General features: G+C 48.1%; 3 protein-coding genes across 4 annotated transcripts; 2 read left to right on the top strand and 1 right to left on the bottom strand.

The window, feature by feature from the left end:
• Positions 1-399: 399 nt before the first annotated feature.
• On the bottom strand, positions 400-1,876 carry LOC111082326 (angiopoietin-4). Of its 2 annotated transcripts, none has more exons than XM_022378523.2 (4): positions 1,702-1,876; positions 1,428-1,615; positions 801-1,385; positions 400-699 (listed from the first exon to the last, which is right to left on the bottom strand). In XM_022378523.2, the coding sequence occupies exons 1-4, from the start codon at positions 1,813-1,815 to the stop codon at positions 555-557; spliced, it is 1,032 nt and encodes a 343-aa protein (XP_022234215.1). In that variant the 5' UTR covers positions 1,816-1,876; the 3' UTR covers positions 400-554. The 2 variants fall into 2 exon arrangements, with proteins under 2 accessions (XP_022234215.1, XP_022234216.1); XM_022378524.2 differs by having other exon boundaries at positions 801-1,364.
• Positions 1,877-2,197: 321 nt separating this feature from the next.
• On the top strand, positions 2,198-3,609 carry LOC111081938 (ryncolin-2). Its single transcript, XM_022378110.2, has 5 exons — positions 2,198-2,414; positions 2,477-2,520; positions 2,580-2,693; positions 2,759-3,322; positions 3,397-3,609. Exons 1-5 carry the CDS (start codon positions 2,259-2,261, stop codon positions 3,539-3,541), a joined length of 1,023 nt encoding a protein of 340 aa, XP_022233802.1. The 5' UTR covers positions 2,198-2,258; the 3' UTR covers positions 3,542-3,609.
• Positions 3,610-13,184: 9,575 nt separating this feature from the next.
• Positions 13,185-14,045, top strand: LOC111082255. The gene is made up of 3 exons (XM_022378431.2): positions 13,185-13,401; positions 13,514-13,607; positions 13,681-14,045. The coding sequence occupies exons 2-3, from the start codon at positions 13,595-13,597 to the stop codon at positions 14,013-14,015; spliced, it is 348 nt and encodes a 115-aa protein (XP_022234123.2). The 5' UTR covers positions 13,185-13,401; positions 13,514-13,594; the 3' UTR covers positions 14,016-14,045.
• Positions 14,046-15,988: the final 1,943 nt, after the last annotated feature.

Genomic DNA, 15,988 nt, shown 5'->3' with positions numbered 1-15,988 from the left:
GCTATTCAGCAAGTCCTTCCAGACCATCACCAATATCTCCAAGTCGCTGTCACGCCTGATCATGGTAAGAGCGATAAAGTAGAACGCATCTGAATGCACTTCCAAGAGAGCGAGCTTTTGTCGCGAGCTTTGGCAGAACTTTGAGCTTTAAGCTTTGAGTAAAAGCTTCGTTTTTTGTTCCTTCCCCTACCCACAGGGCTCTGCACGCCGCTACTCCCGCTTTGTGCTCTTCTTCAAGCCCGTCTTTGGGGATGCTCTGGTGGTCAAGGGCTACGAGGATCCAACCACCACAACAACAACAACAACCACAACCAGACGCACAACCACCACAACCACCACCACACCCACAACCACCACCACCACCACAGAGGGGGCAGACAAGCTCAACGAAGTCTAACATCGAATTTCTTTAATATATTTTATGTTTCAATAATCAGTTTTGTTTTTTTTTACGTATCTTATCTGTATTTGTATCCTGTTGGGCTCTTTGTTATGCGTTAAAATTGTGAAAATATATAATCCGTATTTATTACGTTGGTATATTGTATGCCCCTCTAGGAGGAACCGCTGCGAGGGCGCACCATCATGCGTACTATCTTCAGGGAGCCCTTGGGGCCATCGAGAAAGCCGCGCCACAGAATGCCCTTGTACCCGTCCACATCGCGTTCCAGCAGGCGCTGATACAAGCCAAACGGATTGCTAACAAGGAAGAACAAATGAAAGCCATTGGTGGGTGGTCGGTGGTCGGTTGTGGGTGGTGAGGTGGGGAGAAGGGGAACTCTGGGGGTGGGGGTACGCACCTCAGGTTGCAGGAGCTGCCGTACCAGAAGGCCGCCGACTGGGATGCCGCACAATTGGCCTCACTCTCGTCGTTGTCCCTGTCCTGGGTGCTGAACTTCTTGCCCGTGTGCTGGCTCAGTGCATCGGCGGCATCGCCCTGATACTTTCCGAGCACATTCAGATGGTACTGCTCCGACTCGCTGCCGATGCCAAAGTGGTCGTAGAGGGCATAGCGCAGCTCCTGCTTGCGGTTCTGCAGCTGCACCAGCAGCTCGTAGTTGTCGCTGCTGGTTATCTGGTGCAGCTTGTCCAGCCCAATGAAGAACTCGGTGGTGAGCGGCCCGAAGCCGATCTTGTAGTCGGCCCACTTGCGATTAAAGTCCTCGCTGCCATCGTATCGGTTGACCACCATGATCCAGCCGCCGCCGCGCACCTTCTGGTCGCAGAACACGAAGAATGGCTCCACATTGGCACGGACGCGTATCCGCACCACTCCGTGCTGCTGCTTGATGCAGTTGCTCGGCGTTGTGGGACCCCCCGCGACGGGGCCTTGGGCCGCCAGCAGCTGGGGCTCCACATCCAGGCTAGAGAGATGGGAGTCGGGTCTATTAATGTATCAGTCAGCCGCCCAGCCCTGCACAGCTTACAGTCGCGACCCGATGGCGTTCGGTGAGCCCAAGCCCAATCCTGGATAGCCAGCGGGTCCGCCACTCCTGCGCAGATCCACCAGCTGCTCCTGCAGGCCGCCAATCTGCTCCTTGACACTCGCAATGTCATTGGTCAAAGCCTGGATGCGTGTGGTGAGGCCACTCAAGGCAGAGATGGGACAGCTGGTCTGCCCATAGAGACAGCGAGAGAGAGAGGGAGAGAGAGTGAGATGTAGAGCAGCAGGTGAAGGGGTTCTCCCCTCTAATGACTCACCGAATTATCCAGAGTGGGCGGCACCATGCCCAGTCCACCGCCCAGATCCGTTTGCGTTGTGGTAAGGCACGCCATGGCCATGACCAAGGCGTCCAGCTGCAGCATCTGCGACATGTCTCACTGACTGAGCTCTGACCACTGACCACTGGCCACTGGCTGGGGGGGCTGATCGACTGACTGGTCGATCGACTGCCCACAAAGGTCATCATGCAATTAGATTTATTTTCACTCCCTGCTGCCGCTGCCGCTGCTGCTGCTGCTGCTGTTTGCATCCACATTGCAAACGAGTTTGCTAAACGCGATCCGATCAGTGGTGCGCAGTTCTGTCTTATCATTTATATGAAAGCAGCATCTAGTTGCTGCCACTGGGAGTGATCTGCGATCAGTGATCAGTGATCACTGCCTGTGATTTATGGGGGAGCATCTCCAACCAGCCAACAGCAGCAGCAGCAGCAGCAGCAGCGACTGACTGTCGGGGCGGTTGCAACTGCGTCGCAGTCGCAGTCGTTGGCTCAATCTGCGATCGAGCGCAAGTGGAGTGTGCCAATTGGATCAGCATGGCGTTGGAGGCGCTCGTGACGGCTTTGGCCTGCCTCAGCACCACCACCACCACCACCAACAGCACCAACACAATGCCAGAGAAGCCTCTGTCTCAGTCTCTGTCCTCCGTGATAATGAGGAACTCGATGGAGCCGTTCCTACACGGTGTTAATGTGAGTACATGTAGCTAATGCTCCCTGAGTGCTGTTCCCTGATCTACTTTCCGTCTGGCCAGGACACCGACTGTCCCGTCAGCACCTTGGGCGGCCTGGCTGTGCGGTGAGTGCTGCGTGATATCAATGGAAATGCTTTCTTTATGCCAGAGCCTCTCCTTTCAGCATCCAGTTTATGGCGGACGAGCTGCAGACACTGAAGGCGGAGCTGGGCGAGCTGCAGCAGCTGATCGATGAGTACAGGAACCAGGCGCCCAGTGAGGCACTTGGCACCCGATCGTAAGTACTGCCTCAGTTCATTCCCTGCTCTTGAATCTGTCATCTGTGCTCCTTCGTGTTGCCAGACTGCGTCCCGTCCCAGCAATTGTACAGGCCTTGGCACCGGCCGCGCCCAGCGATGATACGCCCCGCAACTGCTGGGACCAGAAGCACGGCCAGGTGCTCATCCGTGTGGCCAAGGATGTGGAGCCGTTCTTCGTGAGCTGTGACCAGGAAGAGCGTGGCGGGGGCTGGCTGGTGATCGCCTACAGATTCGATGGCAGCGAGGAATTCAATCGCGACTGGCAGAACTACAAGGCTGGCTTTGGGGCCCTCAACTCGGAGTTTTTCATTGGGCTGGACAAGCTGAATCGGCTGACGAACAGCGAGCACCACGAGCTACTCGTGATAATGCGCAGCAAGACGCGGGAGCAGCGCTTCGCCATCTACGATCACTTCAGCATTGGCAGCGAGGCCGAGAAGTATCTGCTCTATGTGCTGGGCGCCTACAAGGGCGATGCCGGCGACTCGCTGCGCTACCATGCGGGCAAGAAGTTCACCACTTTCGACCAGGACAACGACGACAACGGACAGAACTGCGCCAGGACACATGCGGGTGCATGGTGGTATGGCCGCGAGTGCATCGAGAGGTACCTTGATATTGATATTGATATTGACTGGCACAAATGCAGATTGAGATTGAGGACTCCCTGTTTCTTTTCAGCAACCTCTTTGGCACCTTCCAGAAAATGTTTGGCCATGAGATTGGCTACTACAAGGGCATACTGTGGAAGACCTTCGTGCCGGGGCCCACGGGCTCCCTCAGCTACGTGCGCATGTTGATCCGGCCCACGAAAAAGAAATCCTAATAATGAAAACAGGCTCGAAAGATTCCCGAGAATTTACTCTTTACATAATACATATTTAATATATCGAATATTTGTGGCACTGGCCGCTGGCTGCTGGCTGCTAGCCGCTGGCTGCTTCTGGGGAATGCTTAAACCAGAAACTGGTTTTAATTATTGCAATTATTCTACGATATATATTTCGCATTGAAGGTTTCGCTCAATTAATTGGCAGACAATGCACAAACAAACACACACACACACACACAGATATACACTCATAATGTGGATACACTGGGGAAAATAATGCCGCTCATTAATGCTATATTATCATGAGAAATTTCAACGACATTCTCTACTCATTTGCATACAATGCCACAGAGGATGGGGCTGGGGTGGGGGTGGGCGATTGTGGTTGGGGTTGGGGTTGGGGTTTTTGCTAAGCAACGGAAATTGTTTTGCTCTAAAAATATACTTACACACGAACTGGCATTACCTGCCTATACATACATATATTCTATATTCCATTTGCATTGCAAATGCTTATAATATCGAACGCACCGCACCGCACCGCTCCACACTGCGTATACGTAATTTAGAACAAAGCTAAGTTGTTGCATGGGACAGGGCGTACGCGTAATGCGAGTGTCATTGGCACCTCCATGGCTCCACTTCCACTTCCAGTGCCATTTCCCATGTCCCATGTCCCATTCCCCATCCCTGACCCGACAGATATACTCGTAAGAAAACTTTGACGCCCACGTTCCTCCCTCCCTCCCTCCGCCACGCAGGCAAACAAATTTCATAAATTTTCTACACAGCAATTGAATGCGTGGGGCCTGGGAATGCCGTGTGCCGTGTGCCGTGTGCTGTGAGTTGGAGGGTTTTGGGTAACTTCTGTGCAATTGTGTGCCAAATTCAATAAATAACCAGAGTAACCTGCGCTCGGCTTTTGGTGCCCAAAGCGAGCACTGAATACCCTTAACCCATAGGCAGGATAACTGAAGAATGAACTCCACTATCTACCATATATACATACATTAAATAATTGGTAGAAGAATGCCATACAGCGTTAGTATTTCTCTGTTTCGAGGGATTCCTCTGCTGAAGCAGCAGCCAAACGGCATCATATAGTGGATATTCCCCAACCAACGACACGGCTCATTGGCGGACATGATAGTAAATAAATTTGCTCACTCGAACACTCGGAGTTGCCCCCCAAACAACTTTTTGACAGAGTCGGAAAATATTAAACAATGCGCACGGAGCTCGACTGACAATGAAATGCTGGCCAAAAGGAGGGGGGGTGGATGTGGGGATGCTCGTAAAGAAGCTACTTCTACTTCTACTTCTACTCGTACTTCCACTTGTTTTTCCTTTGTTTCGTTTGCTTTTTGTTTTGTTTTTTTTTTTTTTTTTTTTTTTGTGTATTTGCTGTGTGTTTTCTTATGTTTTTTGAATTTTCATAAAACTTTTCCTCGTTTGCCGCTAATAAATTATTTTTTGGAGAAAAAGTTGGCTCCTGGCTCCTGGCGATAGCGGTGCGATGCGATGCCAATGGCGAGCCCCATGCCTCGAGCACTAAGCTGTCCGCAGAAGGGGCTGGCCAGTCAGAGTCCTCTTGTGGGGGTGTGGGGGGGGGGGGGGGGGGGTCTCTCCCTGGGGTCTGACTTCGATACCGATTCCACAACAAACTGCATATTGTTCCAAGTGTAGAGGCGACATCACAATCCTCGTTTTGTGGCCGTCTGTCTGTCTGTCTGTCCCTCCCTTGTTGTACTCCTCTTCGGGTTTATTATTCCTGGGTGTGCTTCTGCTTCTGCTTTTGCTTTGTTCATAAATAATTTGCGCCACAACTCAATTTCATGAGCGTAAATCACTGTGTGGTCACTTGGCACCAGTCCCTCTTCCTCCATCCCCCCCCCCTCACAGATGCTTATTGTTTCCACTTCTTCTTTACGAAATAATTCCCGGGACTTGTTCAGCTTTATTTTCCACGATGTTTTCCCTTCATTCGGTTGTTGGTTTCCTTGTTGGTTTGTTTGTTTGCTTGCTTGGATGCCATTCGGTTGTTTGGTGGCCATTTACCATACAATTCCTTATTTATGTCCCGGGCCAGGGAAAGTTTTTTTGTCCCCTGGACTTTGGGGAGTCCGGCCTCAATAATAGAGAGACAGCCGCCACTGCTACTGCCACTGCCACTGCCACTGCGCCACACCGTCTCACTTTCTTTCACTGACTTTCTTGGCCTCTGAAGATGTCCTGTCCTTTCCTATGCTGTGCCTCGTGCATGTGGGCTTTGTGTGGCTGTGGCAGGGCGTGTTAAATAAACACAAAGTTGCGCAAAACTTTTCAATTGGCTTGACAAATATAAAGAAATTTACAATATCGCATCCGAAGCACAAAAAAGGGACACAATGCCCTGCCCGGTCGCACACAACGCAGGACAATCAAAATTCGAATGGCAAAATAAACCCAAGTCAAACGTTTTCCTGGTCAATAAAAGAAGTCATTTCTCACACTATCTAACGTTGCGTAACGTTACGTTACGTATCTGTACATGCTATACATAGATGAACGGTCTCAAGTGCCTGTTAAAAGATTGTTACACTAAGTTTAACCGACCATTGATGGGCTCTAAACTATAGAAGATGGAAGCACTACCCTTTCGATTCTATGTATCTTCATATTATATGTTCGTCTTAACTATATATTTATATTTATTTATTTAATTTTATGCTAGTGCTGCAAGATTTATTTATGTTTTAGGCACTAGTCACAACGAGAAGGAACGTGTGAGTCGCTTCTGGGGACGCGACTCTACTTATACCCGTACTCAGTCAGCATATACATTTTTAAGCATATAATTATTTAGAATTAAAAAATAACGAGAAGGAACGTGCGAGTCGCTTCTGGGGACGCGACTCTACTTATACCCGTACTCTGTCAGCATATACATTTTTGGGCATATAATTTTTTAGAATTTTAGAATTTAAAAAAAAATTTTTCATTTTACATTTTTTTGCTACATCTGTTATCTACATCTACATATATTATGTATATTCTACATCTAACATGTAGATTATAGATGTACCATTTATATTCTACATCTCCTCCGTTAGGGGTTGCTCGCGCACTGAACGTGACAGAGTGTGCGAGCGAGACAGAGATAGAGTAGCGTGTCTCTGGCTGGTGGAGGCGGGGGGAAGCACCTGCAAATTTCTTCATTCTGGCTATAATTATGATCCGATCAAATTCAGATTCGGCAATCTGGTAGATATGGGCATTCTCTACGATACTGCGTTTTTAGTTTTATCGTATCTTTAAAATTGTGCCTGCCACAGATTTTCGTTCCTTGTGGGGGCGGAAGGGGGCGGGGCGAAATTCTGAAATACACTTGTAGCAGTGTGATATCACATAAGTCTGGAAACCAAATTTGGTTTCGCTAGCTCTTATAGTCTCTGAGATCCAGGCGCTCATCGAGACGGACAGACGGACAGACGGACGGACGGACGGACGGACAGACATGGCTATATGGACTCGGCTATTGATGCTGATCAAGAATATATATACTTTATGGGGTCGAAAAATTTTCCTTCTCTGCGTTACACACATCCACTTTTCCCACAAATCTAATATACCCCTTAACTCTTTTTTGAGTACGGGTATAAAAATTATTTTAATCATAAAATTTTAATCTTAATTTTCAAGCAGAAATTGTCACTTGTTTGGGGGGAGGAACCGCTTATGGGGAAATGGCTGCTTGTCTTGTTCCGAAAGGTGATCCGAGTGAGGTGATTCCATTGTTAGACGGGGGTGTGGTAGATTTCGAGGGGAGTAGCGCTAAGTGTATGCAGCGGGGAGACCTGCTAGTGCCCTGCTACGCATTCTGCACATGAATTCTCCCGCAATAAAAACAACATTACACTAAATTCTCATATTTCTTTTGCTTTCGCAACAATTTACCCCCCACCCTCCGCCTTTTTTCCGCTTCTTTAGTTACAGCCCAAAAAGGAAAACGTCAGGGCGCTGGGTGCTGTGTGCTGGGTGTGAGGTGAGGCACAACAATAAATTGCAATTCCAAGTCACTTAAATTGCAACAAATAACAGGAGGCAGCTTGACAGCGAGAGAAAAACGAAAACTGAGGAGCAGCCAGAGGAGAGAGCCAGAGCCAGAGCCAGAGTCAGCCCCGTGAGATGTCAACGTGTTAAGCGGCAAAGGGGGCAAACTGTTAAGGGTAGCTGTATGCCATGCTCCTGGGCTCCCTTAGCCATTTATTTCTGCCTGAGTTGTACGAGTAATTATAGCCACGAAACAAAGTGCAGAAAGATGGCTAAGGTTTGGTGCAGAGGTTCCCGAAAGACCGCTTAATAGACATTTTAATCTGCTTTCCGGTTGGTACAGATACTTTTTAATATATGTAAAAATCAGCACATAAAATGTCGATTGAGATATCAAAGTTAAAGGTTGCCCGCTTTCTGCATGATGCAATGTAGCTTGGATCGGTGGAATGAATACCTTAAGTGAAGTACAGTCTCTCCCCCCATCCATCTCTGTTCACCCGTCTGCTCTGCTCTCTCATCAGCTCTTCTGTTTCCATTCTCGTTTGCCTGCTGGCAGCTGCCCTTCCAATTGCTTTATGTTGTGCAATTGCTGCACGCCATTCAGGCAACACAACTCTGTCAAGAACTCTGACAACTCTGGCGGCAAACAAGAGGAGCAGCAGCAGAGCAGCAGCAGCAGCAGCACTACAACAAATTGTGTCAACGTTGATGCATGATACAGATTTGTTGCTGGAAGCTGCAAACTGCTGGCTGGATTGTCATTTCGCTTGACTCTTATTGCATTTGGCCAAACACGAAATTTTTATGAGGATCTCTGACTCCCTGACTCTGATTTATTCATATTAAGAATTATGTTATCCTTCAGCTGGTGGGCTGCTCCTGCTCCTGCTCCAGCTCCTACCCTTCACTTCCCCACTTGCTACTACAATATTTAAATAGAAATAACTATTAAATTTTATATCAATGTGCATTTGCTTTTAGCGGCATTAAAAATGCATTTACCATAGGACCGGGCCGGGCCGGACCGGACCGGACAGCAAATGGGCGACAGGTGTGGCCATCAGGTGAGAGCCACACCCAAGCAACAGCCAACAAACGAAGGGAAACGCTAAAGAAAAGTGCTGCCAAAGGGAAGAGGGCAACTGAGAGCAGTTCTGGCATAGCTGGGCTATCCAGCATAGCTATAGGAATTGTTCTGGAATGGTTTTACTCACCATGAATATACTGGCATGTACTTGTGGTTTTATTCGGGGAATTCATGAATTTTACTTACCAAAAATACAAACCATTTTTTTTTTCTTTTTGTTGTCTGCAATTTTGACTGCAATTGCGGAAGCCCAAAAGTGACAGACTTCAATTAGTTTCGGGGATCAGAAATGTGACAAAAGAATGGCAGACAGACAACACAGAGAAGCCCACTCTCTTGCTCTCTTTCTTTCTGTCTCTCTGATTCCCCCCGTTTCTCCGGCTGCCTCACCTCTTAATTAAAACGAAATGTTCACAGCCGCTTTGGCAATTCAGTTAGCCTCCCACCTCTCCAACTGTAGCTGTAGCTGTACCTGGGCCCCCGGTTCCAAGTGCCATATATAACTCATAACGATTCGGTCGGTCGGTCGTTTGGTCGGTCGTTCGGTCGGAGAGAGAGAGAGCAGCAGTCCAGGCCAAACAAAAAGCTCGAAAAAATTGGTCAGGCCAATGGCTAAGCAGTCCGGCAGCAGAGTAGAGGCCCCAAAAAAGCCGCAAAAAAGAAATGCAACTTTATGCGTGCCACACAAAAACCAAAACAAAAAAAATGAAGCGAAGGATGGCCGAGCGGGAGTTCCACTTTTTTGTGGCCCGAATGAGGGTAAAAAGCTAAACAATGACAGCTGCAGCTGGCGCGAGCAGGAGCAGGAGGCGGCGCTTTTTGGGGGCAGGCACGGGCTATGGCATTTACTTACGGTCGAACGCACTTCATCTGGAAACCATAAAATTGAAAAATGCTGCAGCGAACAAGCCATAGCGGGAGCGGGAGAGGGAGAGCGAGGCCATGGCAATGACGACGTTGATGGCTTGTTGGGCTGGGGGTTCTCCGGGTGGCTTCAGGGTGGCGCCTGCTGAGGTTAGAGTTCAGGCTTTGGGTTTGGTTTTTAAACCGCACAAAAGTCATTTGAGCGCCGTCGTTAACATGTCACACACACACACACACACACACACACACACACACACACACACACACACACTCACACTCGGATGGGAGAAGGCAAACAATGCATTTGTTCTGGAGATGAGAGCGTGAGGAGCGTGTGAGGGCACGTGAACCAGGAACAGCAGCATTTTCTGCCTCTCTCTCTGCCCGTGGAAATGTGAAAATCATCGGCTTTCTCTTTCACATTTTTGACTGGCTTTTTTCACACAGATCTGTAGACCTTTAACTCATGGATTATATCTGCTCACGGGGCCATCTCGAGCATGTGTGCCGGCCACATATATTTTTCCGCTGGCCCACATCATTGCCATCGCCATAGCCATTGCCATCATCATCATCAGTGGCAGTCGCAGTTGGCTTTTCTTTTGGCTTAGACCGTGGTCGCCTCCGCCTCCTCCTCCTTCTGGTTCTCCTTCTTTTTGCAGGCGACTTCTGGGGCGGCTGCCGGCTGGGGGCAACCGCAGAGTTCGCGGAACGGGACCACATGTCCATTTTGTTCCCTTTTTCATTTGGCGATCGTATGCACATACATACATATGTATGTTTGTATGTGTGTATGGGACTTTGTTCATTTCGTTTGTTTTACAATAACCAGCTGCCGGCGGACAGGCACAAGGGGAGAATGTAGAGAGTCCGCTCTCATAATTAAAATGTTTGGCAACAAAAAAAAAATGGTAGAAAAAAAATCAAGAGTGGTAGAAGGGTGGAAGGGGGGAAGGGAAGCAGGGAACAAGGAAAAATGAGCAGGAAGAGGCGGTCGGTCAGTCAAATAGGAAATGAAAGAAAGAGAAGCGTTTTCCAGCTAAATGAAATGTTAATAGCAGCCATTTGTTCTCTAACGTTCCGCCATCTTCCATATTGCTGCTGCTTCTGCTTGCTCCTACTTTCTCCCACTTGGCGTTGCCTGTTCTTGTTGTTATTATTTTAGCCCGCAGACAATGGAGGCAACCTTAGTGTATTATCTACCGACAGCCGGAATGAGTTCTCTGGATGTCCATATATTTGGCCAGGGATTCTTCAGTTCTCCGCTGTATGCCTGAGGGGGAAGGCTTAAGCACATGCGGCTCATATGAGGATGGGATATATAAAAGGATCCCATGGAAGTTTCACCTTCTTCAAGGGAAGATATGGTTGCTCCCAGAGGGAGAGCATCAAGCGCTGTGCCTGCTGCCTGCTGCCTGTCCCTTTTTTCTTCTGTTTCCACATATACCAATGTCCGTATGATATTAGACCTTGCTAACTGACTAGTTATATAAATAGAAATAGAAATAAACAGAAATAGATTGTTGGCTGTGCTCCGCCTCGACTGATAGCTGCGTGACATCGCTTTATTGTTGTATTTAGTATGGCTTAAAGCTATAAGTATAAGTTACCCTATTCTAATGTCATACCCCCATCACTACTCACAACATATATACATATGTACAAGTAGAGTTCCAGGGCGTGGGACCACACACATTTTTTTTTATTATTTTCTATTTTTGCTGGCATTTTCCCACCCGCTTTTCCACACGGTTTTGTTTCTCCGCTTTCTTTGTAAGCATTTTTACATTTGTCGACTATGCGAGCCCGTAATTAATTTCCCGCTGCTATTATTTGCATTGCTGCAATCACGGGGCAACAACATCCACACCACACCACACCATAACAACACCAGAAACTAGCCACGACAATGCGAGCCGCTGGCATTTTTAATTACTTGCATGAGCATTAATTATAAAAACTGGTGCGAGGACAGTACCGGACACTGCGATAGGGGAGAAAAGTGTTAGAGAAAAGTGCAGAGGAAAAAATTCAGAGTGAAGAATGCGGGGTGTGGAAAAACTCAAGCATTATCATACGACGAGCTCTATGAATGCCAATGCAACATCCAAAAATGTGAAAGCTAAATCTGCCGCTTCTCATTCACTAGCAAGACATTTAATTCCATTAGACAATTGGATTATGGATTTATCCAATATCTGTAGCGATTATTGTCGTCCACCAGCGCCACAGCTCTCCATAAATAATTTTAAATTTTAACGGATTAAAAAAAAAACAAAACACACTAAAAAGTGTGACCGTAGTGCAACTTATCTGTGTACTTGGTGGCGTATTTTTTTTTTATAGTGTGGCAACTCTTTTTTCATACGTAAATTGCTGCCTCATTGTTTTGTCAATTTGACATAGAAAAAACAGAATTCGGAGCCCATTTAAATTACTATTCTTGCCCAAATTCGATTCGGAAAATATAGACATAAGTCCGAAACCAAACAACTGCAAGTGTAATCTGTGTATGGGTAATTTAAATATAATATCTACGGCATTTCTCCCTGCAGACAATCAAAATGGCTGACGGTGACCAGCCCACTCTTAATTTGTGCACTGTGACTGTGCTTTCGGGCGTTCCGTCGGAGGAGGTTTTGGCGGAGGACAATGCCGCCTTGCCCGTGCAGTTCCAGGCGATCCGTAAATACATCAAGAAGTTTGTGCAGATCTACATCACGTATGACCGCATTCTCGTCGGCATACTGGAGTCGGTGGGTGCCAGTCTCGATTTTGTGCTGAGCCACTGCAGCGATGTGCCAAACCAGGGAGCAGTTCGTTTCCTGGGCGTTGTCAGAGTCTCGGGGCAGCACTTGAAGTTCATTGCTCCCCTTGCATATCCCACAAACCCTGAGTTCCAATAAAGGACAGGGGCACATAATTCAGTTGGATCCAAACCACATGTCAGCATCCTCAGCTGCAAAGCAGAATAGTACTAAAACTCGTATAAAATAAATACGTAGCTCCATTTGCATCCCTTTATTAATACGAGTGTAAGTGCAAGTTCTACATGAATATAAGAACAGATTGGCGCATGTATATGTCTGCTTTAGCCTGGATAAGGTTATGGATAACCCATATACTGATGTCTACGTGTGCGAACATTAATCCCAAATCAGGAGGATTCAAAGCCAGGTCTGGGCATGGCGTAGAGCATGGTCCAGTTGCGGGCATTGCGATCGTACTGCTGGCGGTTGCTCTTGTACAAGGTGGCCATGTCCATGTCCATGTCCATGGGGTCGTCTGGATTGGCGTCTGACAGCAGCGACATGATCGACAGGATAAGCTTTTCGACTGTCAGGACCGGCGACCATTTATCCACAAGTATGCCAATGCATTCGAAGCCGTGACGGGAAACGTTGCAGTGGTACACTTCAGTACGATTCATCAGTACGAAATGATACATCAGGTGGACGATGCGGGTAGCTGTCCTAAAAAAATATATCCAATATCCAGTGCATAATGTCGTTCCCAACTAACTCCACCTGGAATCCGTCCGTCGGACTCGCCATTATTTCGGCCATCTCGCGCCTGAGACGCCCGGTTGCCGTGTTCCTAGCCCTCGAACCCCCAGATTGTGTTCCGCGACTTGTCCGGCTGCTGGGTCCAGGTTCCTGCACTATTGGAGCTCCAGTTGGTTCATCGTCGCCTGTAGGTCGTGCGGTCGGCGCGCCGCCTTGAATCCGCAAAGTGAGACAATCGATCAATTCTGAAGCAGCGCTGCGCCTAGCTCAACTGGAAAGCATTTACACATTTCTGCTACTCTGACTGCAGGCATCATTAGTATCAATTAGTTAGAGCAAGGAGGCCAGAGACCACACCACAGGTAAAAGAAAAGTCAAAGGTTCTGCTCTGTTCTCATTGAATTTCCTTTATATAGCAGTAGTGTTGGAAAACAGCGGATGGCCACACTTTAAGTTTTCTTTTATTGCTCGCAGGCTGTCAGGAAAACAGCAAATTTTCCCCGCCGCATAAAATATCAGCAAGCAAGCAAAGGATAAACTCTCGTGCCCTTTGCGATGAAGGAAAAGGGTAAGTGAATCCCTTGCAATTCTCCCTCTCCCTCCCTCTCTATTAATTGCTGCATTTAACTAACTCAAATCAGATCTGAATTCCGACGCAATGCCATTCAAAAACATTGGCACGTTCTGGGAGCCGCTTTGCGATAATAATGGCTTCCTGTTGGAGCCAATTTTCACGCTCCTGCCAAGCTGCCCGGATGCGCGATTCGAGAGCGGGTTTGCTCGGCGTCATTTTTCTGTGAAGCTGGAACTGCCGCCAACATCGAATGGTATGCGCCGCTTTCTGCACGGCTATCCGGTGAGAGGCGGCACCGATGTGGTGCTGAAGGAGTGTGTGGCAATGACCTGTAATTCGGTACTCCGCTACCTGGGCACCGTTAAGGTGCCAAAGCAATACGTTTTCAAAATTATTCACTAATATGTCACAGCTCTTAGGGAGCTTTCCCTCAATTGTCGAATGTTTTGTTCTGCTCTTCTGTTGGGCTGTCGAATGTTGAGAATAAACAGCATCAATGTCAGTTTTCTCTGTGCGATTTTGCTCTCAGCTAATTGCTTTTGCTGGACTGGTGCCTCCTTATTCGCTCTTTACGCCGCCACTAAAGCCAAGTAGTTGCAACAATTGGCATAAGTCGTGGGGGGAGGGCTCTGAGGTTTACGACTGCGACTAGCATTAAAGCCAGGGGGCCAGAAGGCCAGAAGGCCAGAAGGGATCAGATCAGGCCAGGAGTATAATAATAAATTTCATCAAGTCACCAAGTTTCGTAATATGCCACACGTATGTCATTAATCTTCAGTTTTGAGCTAAATTTGATGAATTAGTGGCCAATGGACGAACAAAACAAGCAAGGCAAAGGGGCTGGGGCAGGGTCCGGGGCAGGGGGAATGAATGGCTCTATGGCTGTATGGTTACAAGATGCTGACAGGAGCTGCTCGACCAGAGCAGAGGTTTGAGAGGGCGGGGGAACAGACAGGAAGGCATTAAGTTTGCCTGGCAGCTGACGACAGGCAGCGATGCTCGCTAGGGCAGGATATCAATAAAGCCAGGGCCAGGGCTTCACACAGAAAGCCTATAAGACATTCACACACACACACACACACAAACACACACACACACTCACTTGACATGTCCTGCCTTTCATTTGGGTTCAGCAATCTCTCCCAGCCACGACGCGACGCTTCGGCTACGTCTTCGCATGTGGGGGAGAGCGAGCGAGAGAGGAGTCAAAAAAGAAGTTTAACTAAAATAATAAAAGTCAAACACTGAACAAACAGCTTTGGCCCTAACGACATTTCTATGTGTGTGTGTGTGTGTGTGTGTGTGTGTGTGTGTATAGGTGTGTTGCATATGCGTGTGCGTCTGGATAAAGTTTCCTCAAAGAAAACTTCGTCCTGGTCTGGGCTCCTGGATGTCGGGTGTCGGGTGTCGGGTGTTGGGTGTGGGTTTCATGTGCGTGTTGCCTTTAATTGATATGCTAATGAGTGAACTGAAAGCCCTCGATTTGTTTTTCTTCTGCCATTTGATTCTGTGGAAAACAATTAGCCGCAAAAGAGCCAGCAGCAGTGAAGAGTACTGAAGTGGCCGAGCGTCGATCGGGAGCCGCAGAATACGCAAAACAGCAGAATACTCAGATACTCAATGCTGGATTATTGGATAGATGCAATCATTCGACTGGCTGGCCCTTTGGAGATTATGAAATTCTTTTGGCCAGAGTGTAGGAATCTTGAGGGTCGGTCGAGTGTCTCTTCTGTTTGTTAGCTTTCAGTCTGCCTGTCATTTGGGACAAACATTCAGATACTTGTACTCTGCTCTTGGCAGGATATTTACCCACAATGTCTGCCCGGTGGGGCACACACACACACACACACACATACGCACACACTCACATATTTGTGCTCTCTAACGATGTAACCAATAAAAACTGCATCGCCATGGTAAAATCAACCTGCCAGGACACAGACACAGAGAGAGAGAGAAGAGACAGTCAGGCAGGGCAGTTGGTCAGCACATGTCGAGGTCTTGCTGGGATGCCAGCTGGGGCTGGACAGCTCCTTCCTGTCCTTCGAGAGAGGAAGCGGGAGCAAGCTCGGTGACAGTTTGCCATGTGCCAGTTGGGTGGCGGGGCTGCCTCACTGTTGAATCTTTAAGACTCCCTCCCGGCCGCCTGTGACTCCCCGGCATTCCTGTGACATGCTGCACTTTTGGCCATATTTTATTTCCCAGTGCAAAGGAGCATTCGTTATGCTCTGACAACGGACAGGTCCCATAGTCGTACCTTGTAGCTGCTTCACTCCGATATTAATGATGGAGCCCCTCCACTCGAACAGGATAATTCCAAGGCAAGTCGAGGATAACCAATTGATGGCTGGACGTATGGAAACTCTATCTCCATT

The sequence above is a fragment of the Drosophila obscura genome, unplaced genomic scaffold (assembly GCF_018151105.1).
Source record: "Drosophila obscura isolate BZ-5 IFL unplaced genomic scaffold, ASM1815110v1 contig_73, whole genome shotgun sequence".
In the NCBI taxonomy this organism is placed as follows: Eukaryota; Metazoa; Arthropoda; class Insecta; order Diptera; family Drosophilidae; genus Drosophila; species Drosophila obscura.
This window is presented reverse-complemented; position numbering and strand designations above follow the sequence as displayed.